We start from the raw sequence: 15,035 nt of genomic DNA, 5'->3' as shown, positions 1-15,035 counted from the left end.
CTTCTAACCTCCAAAGAAATACGCCATACTTGTAGTTTAAGCCTAATTGGGAATCATTGCTAAAGAAAACTACAAAACTACTACTCCCATAAACCACAACGTTAAACACGGAAAGATCGCTCACGTTACCGTGGTCACCCATCCGTTTCCTGCCTCAGCAGCAGAGTTGTGTCTAGAGACAGGGAAGACCGAACAACACCATAACCTCAACCAACTCTACAATGAAACTACCACCAATAGTATCCTCTCTCGAGGTCGGCTTCTTCACGATACTGCTGGTAAGGAACTTCAATTGGGCTTCGACAGCTAACTTACACGTCCTCGTATTTGAAGTGCGGTCGGTCCGGTTTCACAAACAGTTAGCTAACATTAGAATTATGGGCATTCGTTTTTCAAAGTGATAGCTACTTTTGTCAATCACAAATTAAAGATGTATTGAACATGAATATAGTCTTTACATTACTGTACCTAGCTAACGTTAGCTGGCTAAAATAGCTAGTCGGCAAACCAGGTTAATTGAGATCAGCTAGCTGGCTAGCTAAGCTTGGTAACGTTAGCTAACTGTTAGTTAGCAATGTAGAGACATGAGTCATGACCCTCCTTTTCTGTGATCACTTGCCTTACTCTGCCCTGTTATGTTAACTAGCTAGCTAACGACTGTGCAAGTCCAAATCAGTATCTTATTCTAGATGCATGGTGAATCTTAAATCCACGTATCATTGATTGTGTGAGCTAACGTTAGCTATCAGACTTGGCTATATTTGCTGTTTGTTTAACTAGCTAGCTAGCCAACAGCTAATGTTGTAGTTGTCTTGCTTGCTAACATATGTAGCTAGCTAGCCAGGTCGTGGGACGGTACCACAAGTTAGTGAATTTAGCCATAATCGTGTTGCGGAATGATGGAGCCGGTTGGTGAATTCCTCTGTTGTGGCTCATTCCTATTGGCTGACAACCCGGAACTGATCAAAGCTCTATTCTGCTGCTCAGGATATCGGCCTATTACAGTGTAAACTTTCTTTACAGTCAGTCAGGGATTTAAACTGTCATATACTTTTATAATGGCTTCTAATCTAGAAACTGGAAGATCTCTAGAAAGTATCTACAAATATGTCTGTATTCATATTTTTTTTTTTAGGGAATAGGCCTGTCTCGTCACCGTCACATAGTTAAACCAGAGACAGTGGAAACATTTAATTACTGAAATATCTCTTGTTAAACTGAAGCTGTTGTCGCCCAGCAGACATACAGACGAGTGTCACAGCCAGGCTGCTGTGAGATGACCTCACTATACATAATACCACTAGTCCTGTATTAGTTGACCCCAGAAATAGTGTGTGTACATTTTGTACATACAACCACATCCGCCACCACTCAGCCTTCTCTCTTAAGTGCTATATTACAGTGCATATTACAAACCACAGTAAAGACAGCTTCTCCTGTTAACACTGACTGTCACCTTAAACGCATACTGTACATACATATACAGTGCCCTCTGTAATTATTGGGACAGTGAAACATTTCTTCTTCTTTTGGCTTTACACTCCAAAAGTTTGGATTTGAGGTTATTTCATTTGAGGGTATTTTCATCCATATTGGGTGAACTGTTGAGAAATTACAGCACTTTCTGTACATGGTCCCCCCAAATGTTATTTGTCACATGCGGCGAATACTTAAAAAATGTAAATAGAGCCGCACACTCTAGGAGCTCAGATGCAATAATTTAATAACCTAATATTCAACGTTTTGACAGACAAACTGTCTTCAGCAGGGTATAATCACAAACACTGCGGGGTGACTAGTTTATATAGTGTCAAAGGACACACACACAGGTGTTTGTAATCATGGTGTGGCCTGATATCATTGGTTCATTCTCATATATAAAAATAACATACCAAAAACATGAATGGATAGCATTCCATCATAGATACAATTTGCCTACCTAGGCCTACAAAACATTTACAATAGCAAAATCACAAGAACGGCTTCAGATCAAAGTCTACGTTGAAACCGAGAGGAGCAAGGGTCTTTAAATTAAAGATCCAGGCAGCCTCTCGTTTTAACAATAAATTGTCGAGGTCACCCCCTCTCCTAGGGAGGGTGACATGTTCGATGCTGATATAACGTAGTGACATGCGCCGAATACAACCGGTGTAGACCTTACTGTGAAATTCTTACTTACAAGCACTTAACCACACAACTACTGATCACTACTACTGACCACAACAACAAAACAATTGACCACAACTACAGGCCACAATCATACAACTACTGATAACTACTGACCAAAACTACCGACTACAACTACTGAACCCCACAAAGTATCACCACAACAACACAACTACTGACCACAACCACACCATTACTGACCACAACCACACCATTACTGACCACAAAACTATGGACCACACAACTACTGACCACAACTACTGATTACAACCACCCACAGGTTTACTGACCACAACAACACAACTACTGACCAAAACTACTGACCACAAAACAGAACAGTCTATGACTTGGGTGACTTTAGCATTTTGGGGTGGGTGTGATATTTGTGCGTCTAACTTTCTCACCCATTTTATTATTCACGATTGATTCAGGATTATCTGTAATCGTGGTAGCATCCACATTAATGTAAAGGGTTTAGAAACATATTCTATTCTTATTTTCAATTAAAGCAACTCCAAAATTACACACTACATTATTTACCATTCATTTCTATTGGGCACAAAATAATCTGAAAATCAACCAAAACAAACAGCAAATGCATCCAACAAATGTGTAGAGTCACAAGCTTGATGTAGTCATTGCGTGCTAGGAATATGGGACCAAATACTTAACTTTGTAATACTTTAATACACATATAAGTGAATTTGTTCCAATACTTTTGGTCCCCTAAAAGGGGGCGAGGCGACTATGTAGAAAAAGTGCTGTAACTTCTAAACGGTTCACCCAGTATGGATGAAAACACACTCAAATGAAAGCTCACGATCTGCACTTTAACCCCACAGTCATTGTTTGATTTCAAACTGTTGGAGTTTACAGCCAGAAGAAGAAAACATGCTTCACTGTCCCAATAACTACGGAGGGCACTGTGACCGTGTCTGTGTCTCTCGTCTTAGAATACACACCTTTGAAAGCTACTTAAGAGGGTGTGTCTTCCACCACACACACCCTGCTGATTTGGATGAGTCAAACGACTGATGTTAGATAAAGCTTAGTTATCTGAATGTCCTCATTGACAGGATGCTACTGAGACACTGGTTTAGAGGGGTTCCCTTAGTATTAATACATGGGAAAGTCCAAGGCCATGCTTAACTTAGCCCCAGTCTATATCCTAGCCACAGCCCTGTCTTCTGTCCTAAGCTCAACTATCAGTCTAGTGACTGGCTCTTGTTGCTGTTTTTGTGTGAAGTTATGGTGGTAGCAGAGAATTGGATTGCGCTGTCATAGGACTCGGAAATGCTTGCTGAGATACAGAGAATTACGTTTGATCTTCCAGGGAATGTGAGACTCGGCGTAGTAGAGCATCTCCAGTAACACCACTCTCCATCAAAGATGGTGGATGAATGAAGATGTCTTACTCAGGCCATTTACCATTGGAAAAAATTGTCACAGTTCCAATCTGCTTAAGGGGTGGCTATCCCATAGACACAAATGCGATAGCAGCTGGGTCTGGTCTGCTTAGTTCATGGACTGTATATGAACCAGAAAATATTATGCAATGTGATATCTCACTTCTACTTCTTTCTCTGCCTCCGTGTCCAGTGTATGACACTGTCCTGGTCGCTCTAGTCCATGGGGAAGTTTGACTTTGACCCTGAGAACAGAGTCCTCTGTTCCACGTCAACGTCCATCAGAGAACTGAGATATCTGGATCTCAACAGGACTCATATGGATCAATTATAAATAAATAATAGAAAGGGAGGGAGCCAAAGAGAAAGACAGATGGTTTCTCACCTGTTTGCCTGGTCTGGAAACAGCAACAAGGGAATTCATGGAAACAATAGGACAGCAGCTTTAGAACTTCCTCCGTTAACGCTGCAAACACTGACTGTCTAGTGGTTGTTTTTGGACTGGGCTCATGTCACATCTGTGTGAGGGACAGGTTCTAGCCATATCATCACCCTCATTAACCCTTTCTTCTCCGGCTCTAGGTGACTGGTCTCTCCACTCCAGGCCAGGCTGAAATTACCAGTCTAGACACAGGAAACATTGAAGACATCCTCAGTAAGACATTGTCTGTGACAGGGTATAGAGACATCTCTGTGGTTCTCATCTATCCCTCTTTCTCTCTCCATCTCTGTGTCATTTCCTCCCTCTTGCCATCCTCTCTCCCTCTCTCTTATCATCTCTCCCTGTATTGCCCTATCTTGTGTTGTCTCCTTCCTCAACGCCTCGTGGCTGTTTGACTGTATGAATAACACTAATGATTCACCCACGAACCTCCCTTGTCTATGAGTATGTGTAAATGTACTTTAATTCCTGTGTGTTTGACGTTGTTGTAAAACAGTGGGTGTAACGTGTTTTTTTCCTCACAGACAATGCTGGAGTGGCGTTGGTTAATTTCTATGCAGACTGGTAAGTGTGTTAGTTCTCCTGTGAACATTTGTCCTCTCCTACTCAATTGTCTGTTTGCATACATTTTCTTTGTGTCCACATCAGTTGTTTGCTGTGTGTGTGTGTGTGTGTGTGTGTGTGTGTGTGTGTGTGTGTGTGTGTGTGTGTGTAATGAATTAGAATTCCAACATGCTTTAGTGGCATCATGGCTGGAGAGTAATGCAATGTGGCCAAAGCAATTACAGTATGACAGTTCCTCCAAAGGGTAACAATATCAAATCTAATTTGGATAAGCAAATTATACCCACATTCTCCCCACTCTCCTCCCAGGTGTAGATTCAGCCAGATGCTCCAGCCTATCTTTGAGGAGGCATCGAACATCGCGAGGGAGGAGTTTCCTGATGTCACTCAGGTGGTGTTTGCGCGCGTCGACTGTGATCAGCACTGTGAGTGACACGCTCGTACACACACAGGATTTTAATCCATAACATAACTTTTGGTTTTCCTAAACTCTGTAAAGTAATCTGATTACTTTTAGTTCATTTTACGTTACTTTCCCCTTAAGAGGCGTTAGGAGGAGATAAAAAAATGTATGTTGCATTTTACTTTATGGGTTATGTAGGCTTCTTCTAAACCATTGCTTTCTACTTCAATACAGATAATCATACGATTAGGCTATATCTTTACATTAAAATCCATAGTCGGTCAGATTTCCGGTCATTCCAATTCATGTAATTCTCTTGATCTTCAAGAATAGGATATAGCAATATAGATAAACCAAATTGTTTAACCTGAGCATGACCCTAAAACCAAGGACTTATTAGCCTACTCTGTTGTTTAACCTGAGCATGACCCCAAAACCAAGGACTTATTAGCCTACTCTGTTTATGATTTTGTTGTCATTGAGGACTGATTGGGCTCATTGCTTCAAGTTGAAAAGGAAATTCTGCTCTCATGGAATGGCGTGCTTTGAACACTAACGAAAAGTGTGTGTGTAAAAATGAATAACATATGCTGCATTTGCTATAGGCCTATTGTTTAAGCTTTTGTTGGTGACACTCTGATATCTCTATCATTTGCTATAGGTCTATTGTTTAAGCTTTTGTTGGTGACACTCTGATATCTCTATCATTTGCTATAGGCCTATTGTTTAAGCTTTTGTTGGTGACACTCTGATATCTCTATCATTTGCTATAGGTCTATTGTTTAAGCTTTTGTTGGTGACACTCTGATATCTCTATCATTTGCTATAGGTCTATTGTTTAAGCTTTTGTTGGTGACACTCTGATATCTCTATCATTTGCTATAGGCCTATTGTTTAAGCTTTTGTTGGTGACACTCTGATATCTCTATCATTTGCTATAGGTCTATTGTTTAAGCTTTTGTTGGTGACACTCTGATATCTCTATCATTTGCTATAGGTCTATTGTTTAAGCTTTTGTTGGTGACACTCTGATATCTCTATCATTTGCTATAGGTCTATTGTTTAAGCTTTTGTTGGTGACACTCTGATATCTCTATCATTTGCTATAGGTCTATTGTTTAAGCTTTTGTTGGTGACACTCTGATATCTATATCATTTGCAGCTCTTTAAGTTGATCAGAAGTGTGCGGGTTTGAGCATGTGTCCAATAGGCCTATGGACATTTTTTTTCATCGGCATGAATTAGATAGAGCAATAAAAGCCCCACTTGTGGTCTTGTTAAATGAAACTTGTTTTTGACAGCATGTGGAGCACAATACCATGGAGGATTTTAGAATGGAGGAGCCCCCTCAAACGTTTATTCCACAGACTGATCCACACTATGCAGCTGCAAGAGCGCATTTTTCACTGGCTGTCCACTGGTCGCAAAAACATTGATTGATAGGCAGCTTTAACTTCTTCAATTCAACCATTATTGGGTTAAAATTCACATGTTCGTTTGCCACAGCCATCCCCAACAACCACAATCCGTGAGGATAGCTAAATGAGAGAGCAGCAGTGTGATTCACATCATTGCGCTGTGTAGATATCAATAACACTAGGAGGTACGACATCCTTACCTCCAAGTGTTTATTCAAGTCAAATGTAGCATCTTTGGATGCCAACAGCAGTGAAATCAAAATCACATTTTATTTGTCACATTTTTTGTAAACAACAGGTGTAGAGCCACTGCCTGTTCACCCCGCTACCATCCTGAAGGCGAGGTCAGTAAGGTGCATCAAAGCTGGGACCGAGAGACTGAAAAACAGCTTCTATCTCAAGGCCATCAGACTGTTAAAACAGCCATCACTAACACAGTGACTGCCTACATACAGACTTGAAATCCTTGTCAACTTTAATAAATGGATCACTAGTCACTTTAATAATGCCACTTTAATAATGTTTACATATCTTACATTACTCATCTCATATGTATATACTGTATTTTATACCATCTATTGCACTTTCCCTTTGCCGCTCGGTCATCGCTCATCCATATATTTATATGTATATATTCTTATTCCATCCCTTTACATTTGTGTGTATTAGGTAGTTGTTGTGGAATTGTTAGATTACTGTTAGATATTACTGCACTGTCGGAACTAGAAGCACAAGCATTTCGCTACACTCACATTAACATCTGCTAACCATGTGTATGTGACCAATAACATTTGATTTGACTTGATAGACTAACAGTAAAAGGCTTACTTACGATCCCTTCTCAACTATGCAGAGACAAAAATAGAAAACATATATAATAACACAAGGAATAAATACACAATGAGTAAGGATAACTTGGCTATATACACGGGGTACTAGTACTGAGTGGATGTCCAGGGGTACGAGGTAATTGAGGTAGATATGTACATATAAGTAGGGGTAACGTGACTAAGCAACAGGATATATAATAAACAGTAGCAGCAGTGTATGTGAGTCAAAAGAGTTAGTGCAAAAAGGGTCAATGCAGATAGTCCGGGTAGCTATTTGGTTAACTATTGATCAGTCTTATGGCTTGGGGGCACAAGCTGTTCAGGTCCTGTTGGTTCCAGACTTGGTGCATCAGTACCGTTTGCCATGCGGTGGCAGAGAGAACAGTATATGATTTGGGTGACTAGAGTCTTTGAGAATTTTTATAGGGCCTTCCTCTGACACTGCCTTGTATAGAGGTCCTGGATGGCAAGGAGCTCGACCCCAATGGTGTACTGGGTCGTACGCACTACCCTCTGTAGCGCCATGTGGTGGGATGCCAAGCAGTTGCCATACCAAGCGGTGATGCAGCCAGTCAAGATGCTCTCAATGGTGCAACTGTATAACTTTTTGAGGATCTGAGGGCCCATGCCGACTCTTTTCAGCCTCCTGAGGGGGAAGAGCCGTTGTTGTGCCTTCTTCACCACTGTGTTGGTGTGTGTAGACCATGTTATTACCTTATTGATGTGGAGGAACCTGAAGCTCTCGACCCGCTCCACTACAGCCCTGTCGATGTTGTGCCTTCTTCACCACTGTGTTGGTGTGTGTAGACCATGTTAATACCTTATTGATGTGGAGGAACCTGAAGCTCTCGACCCGCTCCACTACAGCCCTGTCGATGTTGTGCCTTCTTCACCACTGTGTTGGTGTGTGTAGACCATGTTATTACCTTATTGATGTGGAGGAACCTGAAGTTCTCGACCCGCTCCACTACAGCCCTGTCGATGTTGTGCCTTCTTCACCACTGTGTTGGTGTGTGTAGACCATGTTAATACCTTATTGATGTGGAGGAACCTGAAGTTCTCGACCCGCTCCACTACAGCCCTGTCGATGTGGATGGCGGCGTGCTCGGCCCTCTGTTTCCTGTAGTTCATGATCAGCTCCTTTGTCTTGCTCTTAATAAAGCCTTCATTTTTTTGTTGCAGTCGCACCATTAGAAGGACTGTATGCTACAAAAGCCTATTCCTGCTCTTTTCCTGCAAACCATCAAAATGCATTTGGTGTGTCATCATAGTGGTCTTTGATTTGTGGTCCAACAAACTTAAACTGGTTTTTCAATGCTGATTTGAATGTCGTTGAGAAAACAGAAAGGTGTCATCATCCTTTCTGAATTTAAAAGTAATCCTAGAAGTAGGATTTTTCAAAAATCTGTAATTTGATTACAATATTTTAGCTGGTAACGGATTACAGTTCGTTTTTTGTAATCGGTTACTCCCCACACACACACACACACACACACACACAGACGTTTGATAGGCACATCCTTTGAGATAAAGCAAATTAAAGGGAATTATTGATGACCTGCAAACCGTTTGAAGACTAATGACAAAACTGCTGCTGCCTGTGAAGACTGGAGCTTAGAGACACCCTGCAGTGAGACTGACACCTGCCAAACACACAGCACTATGAGAATATTTACTCTCAGTGGGGGGCAGCTTTCATCTGAGGGATCAGGGGCTGACTGACGGCTGTGTCTTTAGACAGCTTTAAACACCCTCTATCTGTCTTTTACTCTTTCACCTTTTTTCCATCCCCGTTTCTATCCATCCTTTTTTCTGATTTTCTCTACCTGCCTCTTTTCCTTCATTCCCCTTTCCTTTGTCCGCCTTTCTCCCCCTCTACCTCATTCTATATTAAACTCTGTCTTTATTCACCCCTCTCTCCCGCTCTCTGTCTCTCTAGCTGACATAGCTCAGCGGTACAGGATCAGTAAGTACCCTACGTTGAAGTTGTTCCGTAATGGGATGATGATGAAGAGGGAGTACAGGGGTCAGAGGTCAGTCACAGCCATCGCTGACTTCATCCGCCAGCAGAAGGTTGATCCCATTAAAGAGATACACAGTCTGGAAGAGGGCAACACTGTGGATGTGAGTATCAGGCACACACAAATCAGTGTGTTGAAAATGTAAAAGGTGTGCCTCAGGGATCTGTTCTAGGACCATTCCTAATCTAAATATTGAATAATAATAATAATTTATTACATTTGTACAGCGCTTTTCATTATACAGAATAATCTCAAAGTGCATAAAAGTAAAAAATGTAAACCAAATAGAAGAAAAAAAAGACAACTATACAGGGCAACTGATACAAAGAACACAGCTGACGGGACAATGACACCAAGGACCTATCAACAGAAAGCCTCCTAAAGATTTGAATATGACTGTCCTCAAAAATGAATTGGTACTGAACCAGGAAATATGTCTCTCTCTCTCTGCAGAGGGACAGGCGTAACATTATTGGTTACTTTGATCAGAAGGATTCTGAGAACTACCACACGTTTGAGAAGGTGGCCAACATCCTCCGAGACGACTGTGTGTTTCTCGCTGCCTTCGGGTGAGTCAAGCCTCTTCAGACCAGCCACTGCACTTAGGGTCTACGAAACATTTATAATATAGTTTATATGTTTTTGGTCTGGCATTTGAGTAATCTTTTAATCTTTCCTTTCCTCTGTCCCTCCAGTGACGTGTCCCAGACAGAGAGGTTCAGTGGTGATAATGTGATCTATAAACCGATGGGGGAGACTGTTCCTGACATGGTGTACCTGGGCTCACTAACCAACTTTGACCTCACCTACGCTTGGGCGCAGGACAAATGTGTCCCTCTGGTCCGCGAGATCACCTTCGAAAACGGAGAGGTGCGTTCTCTCTACCTCTTTTTCTTCTCTCCATTTGATCCAGTCTAAATTAATTCATTTAGGTTTTGGGCTAGCCCCGGTCTACACTCCGCTGGGAGTCGTCTTCCAGGTCTGGCCTGGCTTCTTCCCCTACAGCAGCCCCACCCTAATGTTATCCTGTCCTTATCTCTTTGCTCATTCATTATCATATGAATAGAGGGGTGTGCTTTTCCCATTGTTACTTGGCCTGGGATGGCATCCACCGACAGCTACGCCATTTGCCGACAACAAGGCATAGACACACACACCTGAATCTCCCACTGACCCGTTAAGGCTTCCGGATGCTTCCCAGCCGAAACAGTTTCTGAACAGTTTGTGCATACATTACATTTTGTGACGTTTTTGTTCATTTTGGACCCCGGCAAGGGTTTTATCTGCTGTTTTGGGCACACTATTTCTTTTCTTGAGGCAATCCGAAGTCGGTAGCCAAAGTCTACGCCCCCTAGTCACAGATTGGTCAACAGTAGGTATTCTTCAATGAAGTGCCTGTTGTCATTCAACGAGATGACCCGTCCTCATACTACACCAAACATCTTAGTCAGATGCAAAATTGCGCAACTATGATCTCCTCTGCAAAAATGTCAACATTAATGACAGATTTCTTGAGTTATCTTAGATTAACTTTGACTATTGAAGAAGTGTATAGGGGCGTCTCAAAATGGACAAACAGTACTATTTCTTTTTTTCTCATTTTTCAAGCGAAGGTCTTTTAAGGGAGTATGCGAGCCCATCGTTTGGTTCGGCTCGGTGCCAGACGAACTGAAGCATGCTGACGCCTTCACTCTTCTTCCTCTTCCCTGTGTGTATGTGTGTGTGTTCCAGGAGCTGACTGAAGAGGGGATCCCATTCCTCATCCTGTTTCACGTGAAGGAGGACACAGAGAGCTTGGAGAAGTTCCAGCACGAGGTGGCACGCCAGCTCATCAGCGAGAAAGGTAGTGTGTTTGTCTTAAAAGTCTGTTTGTGGCCCAATCACCTGGGGAAATAACAGGGTGTGCCACAGGGTTCAGTGCTGGGACCATTGTTACTCTCTCTCTTTGTTCTATTTATTTGTGTTGTGTTTCATCCCAGCCAGGGACAGAGTTGCATTATATTTGTTAGATAACTGTACTATTATAGTCATGGTAATATCTTCTTAATAAATAATATAAATTATATTAATTACTATCCCCTCCTGCCTAGGATCTATAAACTTTCTGCATGCGGACTGTGAAAAGTTCCGTCACCCACTGCTGCACATCCAGAAGACGCCAGCAGACTGTCCTGTCATTGCTATAGACTCCTTCAGACACATGTATGTGTACCCTGAGTTCAGAGACATTGAGTAAGTACAACCTCTCTACTTTCTTTCACCTGTCTCTGGTAGATTTTTTTTTTTTTTTTTTTACCTCTTAGCCATTTGGCCAACTATTTAGGGCACCTTGAGTGGTTCTCGACCGGTTCCAACCGACATTTCTGTGTTCAGCATGCTCTGTGTATGGCGCAGCATCAATTAATGTGCACTCTGTGAAAGGTCTGGTTGTCCCGCTTCGAACGCCGTCTCCGATGACATGCAGTATGTGAAATCTGACACATCATTTACATGGAGAGCGACATGTCACATTTTCTGGCCTGTCCAGACAAAGGATAGATTTGCTCTGGCTGTGGAGCTCGCAGCTCCAATTGTGATACGGCTTATGGAACGTTTGTCAGACCATGAGACATTAATTGTTCATCCAAAAGTATATATTTTTGATACTTCAAGGGGTCTTACAATTCAAACTCAAATAGTAAAATGATCCTTGGTATTGCTTTCTTAAAACCAGAAAAACTGACTTTCTTGTAGTCAGTGGCCTTTTATTGTACCTTTTATTGTACCCAGCACAAGGTGCACCTGTGTAATGATCATGCTGTTTAATCAGCTTCTTGTTATCCCACGCCTGTCAGGTGGATGGATTATTTTGGCAAAGAAGAAATGCTCACTAATAGGGATGTAAACACATTTGTGAAAAACATTTGAGAGAAATACGCTTTTTGTGGGTATGGAACATTTCTGGGATCTTTTATTTCAGCTCATGGAACCAACACGTGTTGCGTTTTATATTATTATTCAGTGCAAACCCCCCCCCCAGTTTAGACAGGACTTAGACTCTTATGGGTTAACAAATCAATAATGAATGATCTTTGTGATGGTGTTTATTTAATGGATTTTAACAGTTAAATTGTGTTGTTTGTGTCTTTTCGTTTTTACATAGTCTACAGTTACATAAACAAATGACAATCCTATTGTTTTTATTTGAAATGCATTTTCTTTTGTATTTTGTTACCTTCATAAACACAACCAAGTGATTATTTTTGCGATAGCATATATGAAGTGTATTTACTAGACTGTTAGAATGTTGATGTCCAAAAGGCTCGTCATTGGCTTGAGGGGTTGTCCCTCGAGGCCAGGCTTTTCTAATGTTCATTTGTGTCTGACTTGAGTGACAGTATTTGAGATGGCTCATTATTGTTGTCATTAGATTATTTAGATCTGTATGTTGAAAATCTGCATTTGTCAAATATAATACATTCCATTACACACACACACACACACACACACACACACACACACACACACACAGTCCACAGATTATAATAGAAATGTCACACCTTCTAGATAATTCTTCTATTGACGGCCCTGGACACCGGAGCTAATGTGACATGACTTGGCACGTGCAATTAGTGTTAACTAATCGAATGTAATTTCATCTAATCTATTTTACCCCCCATCTAAGCCCCTCCCCCACCACTCCCCCTATCACCTCTGTGATCAGACAGACAGAGCCCTGAGGTCTGACACCCGCTTCAACTAATTACATTACATCACATTCACTACCTCCTCCTCTGGATGTCTGTGGCTGTGTTTGCGTTCTCCCTCCCTCTGTCACCGAGATCAAATTATTTCATTAGCTGTGTGTGTGTGTGGTGTCTGCAGCCACCTCTAACATGCAGAGACAGCTTTGATATGGGACCAGCTCTGATGTGATATCAGTTTATGACCTTCTGTCATCAACCACACTTCAGTAATGTCATTGGTAGACCTAATGATTATATTAATGTGTGTGCGTAGGATCCCTGGGAAGCTGAGGCAGTTTGTTCTGGACCTCCACTCTGGGAAGTTACACAGAGAGTTCCACCACGGCCCAGACCCGACAGACAGCACACCTGGACAGGTCAGAACACCTCACAAGCATACTAGTACACCGTCATTATGTGTGTATAAAACGGTGTCATTGCAGTAGTAGAGGGAGGTGTGTGTATATAAATGTGTTATTTCATCAGGAGGAGATCGGTGAGGTGGCCAGTAACCCACCAGAGAGTTCCTTCCAGAAGTTAGCCCCCAGTGAGACGCGCTACACACTCCTCAGGGACCGTGATGAACTGTGACCTCAACGACTTTACCACAACCCTGACCTATGACCCACGACCCCATGGCATGCCCCTGAGTCCGTGTCCAGAGTCAGGACAGGCCAGCGGGATGGGACAGCAACACCCCAACTTACCCCCAACACCCTTAATGGAGAGAGAGGATAAGGAAGACCAGAGAGTAGGTTAAATCCATGACAGCCGTGTTGGAATAACCTATATTTTCATAACTCTTACGTGTACAATTTTTTATTTTAGATAAAAAGGATGAAACCAGAAGAAGAAAATGGTGTGGGGGGGGATTAGGACAAAAAAGAAGCAAAGCGTTTTAACTTTTATTTTTGGAGCTTGTAAATAATAATAGTGCTTGTGCTGAGTGAGCGTTGGTCTATGTCATCCTGATCTAAATTAAAAACAGATTACTTTAGGTTCAAAAACATGTAGCACCCTTTTTTTCCCTTTTTTTGACGAGTGAGATCCCTTGCTCCGGTTTTTCAGTCTCATTACGGTTCTTATCTGTGGGTAGTCCAGCTCAGTCCCGTTTGGGTGAGAGAGGGTCCTGGTCCTGGAGGACTACAGTGTCTCAGCTGCATCTCAATAGTTTACCCTCCTCGTCTCCTTTCCTTTATTTAAACTGACGTGAAAGCATATTTCTGGCAGGTATCCACCATGCTGCTTCCACCTATCCTATGATTTCAAATAGGAGTAATGAGAGGAGACGAGGAAAGGAACACATTGTAGAGTATTGAGATGCAGCTTTCTTCTCCCTGGTACTAAACTCATGCAACTGATTGGCCAGAGAGCCTATTCACCTAAGTCACGTTCAGGATGCACAAAATGTTTAGAAACAATGGAGGTACTACCATAAACTGTCCAATAGTTAAATGTTTGTTTTCATTGTCAGTCAGAAAAGCATTTTCTCCCTTTTGTACTTGAACGTGCCCCAGATCTGCAATACTGACTCAGACGGTAGTTCCTAAAGGCTGAGAGGTGTCAGTCAGACACTGCTGCTCTAGAGGACAGGAGGGGAACCTCACACTGAAGGAGAAAAATCAGACTCTGGGCTGCATCTCAATCCTCTACAGTAGCTTCTTCTCTATCTGCACTGGTCTGACACAGGCCAGGCCATGCCCACTTAGCAACAAGTCCAGGTGACAGCAATATGGAAGAAGCTGACCTGGAAAGTATCCTTATTTCACCTGTCACTCAAATCAGTTCAGATGGAGCAATGAAAGGAGACGAGGAGTATTGAGACGCATGTTGTGTGTTTATTTATAGTACTGTGTGTAGTCCCTCCCTAGAACCCAACTGTACCCTGATCTGACCAGTCACGGAGGGAGGGAGGTAGGGTTAAAGGGGGAGAAATCTCATTTCTAAATCAGTCATCTCGGAGAGGGAGAAAATTAAACAAGTAAATGAAACCATTTTACAGGACGTTGTGTGTTGAGTCTGTTTGTTCAGTTCTACAGAGAAGACTCTTGACACACACA

The 15,035-nt window shown here is 42.1% G+C and overlaps 1 protein-coding gene across 3 annotated transcripts; it reads left to right on the top strand.

Annotated features, from left to right (window-relative positions):
• The first annotated feature begins 139 nt into the window (after positions 1–139).
• LOC120036096 (endoplasmic reticulum resident protein 44-like) lies at positions 140–14,979 on the top strand. 3 transcript variants are annotated; one of them, XM_038982569.1, is made up of 12 exons: positions 140–278; positions 4,155–4,227; positions 4,539–4,578; positions 4,888–5,003; positions 9,169–9,353; positions 9,704–9,819; positions 9,946–10,120; positions 10,982–11,093; positions 11,341–11,482; positions 13,250–13,352; positions 13,462–13,590; positions 13,662–14,979. In XM_038982569.1, the coding sequence occupies exons 1-11, from the start codon at positions 222–224 to the stop codon at positions 13,564–13,566; spliced, it is 1,224 nt and encodes a 407-aa protein (XP_038838497.1). In that variant the 5' UTR covers positions 140–221; the 3' UTR covers positions 13,567–13,590; positions 13,662–14,979. The 3 variants fall into 3 exon arrangements, with proteins under 3 accessions (XP_038838497.1, XP_038838496.1, XP_038838498.1); XM_038982568.1 differs by having other exon boundaries at positions 13,462–14,979; XM_038982570.1 differs by lacking the exons at positions 140–278; positions 4,155–4,227 and adding an exon at positions 4,231–4,249 and having other exon boundaries at positions 13,462–14,979.
• The last annotated feature ends 56 nt before the right edge of the window (positions 14,980–15,035 follow it).

Source organism: Salvelinus namaycush, unplaced genomic scaffold (assembly GCF_016432855.1).
Source record: "Salvelinus namaycush isolate Seneca unplaced genomic scaffold, SaNama_1.0 Scaffold1207, whole genome shotgun sequence".
Lineage (NCBI taxonomy): Eukaryota > Metazoa > Chordata > Actinopteri > Salmoniformes > Salmonidae > Salvelinus > Salvelinus namaycush.
Note: the sequence above shows the minus strand (reverse complement) of the source record. Positions and strands in the feature narration are given on the sequence as shown.

Excerpts from the sequence above, each read along its gene's own strand:
- LOC120036096 (XM_038982569.1), top strand. The coding sequence starts at position 222 with ATGAAACTACCACCAATAGTATCCTCTCTCGAGGTCGGCTTCTTCACG. Across the intron at positions 279-4,154 it reads GCTTCTTCACGATACTGCTG|GTGACTGGTCTCTCCACTCC; the intron begins GTAAGGAACTTC and ends CTCCGGCTCTAG. Across the intron at positions 10,121-10,981 it reads TCACCTTCGAAAACGGAGAG|GAGCTGACTGAAGAGGGGAT; the intron begins GTGCGTTCTCTC and ends TGTGTGTTCCAG.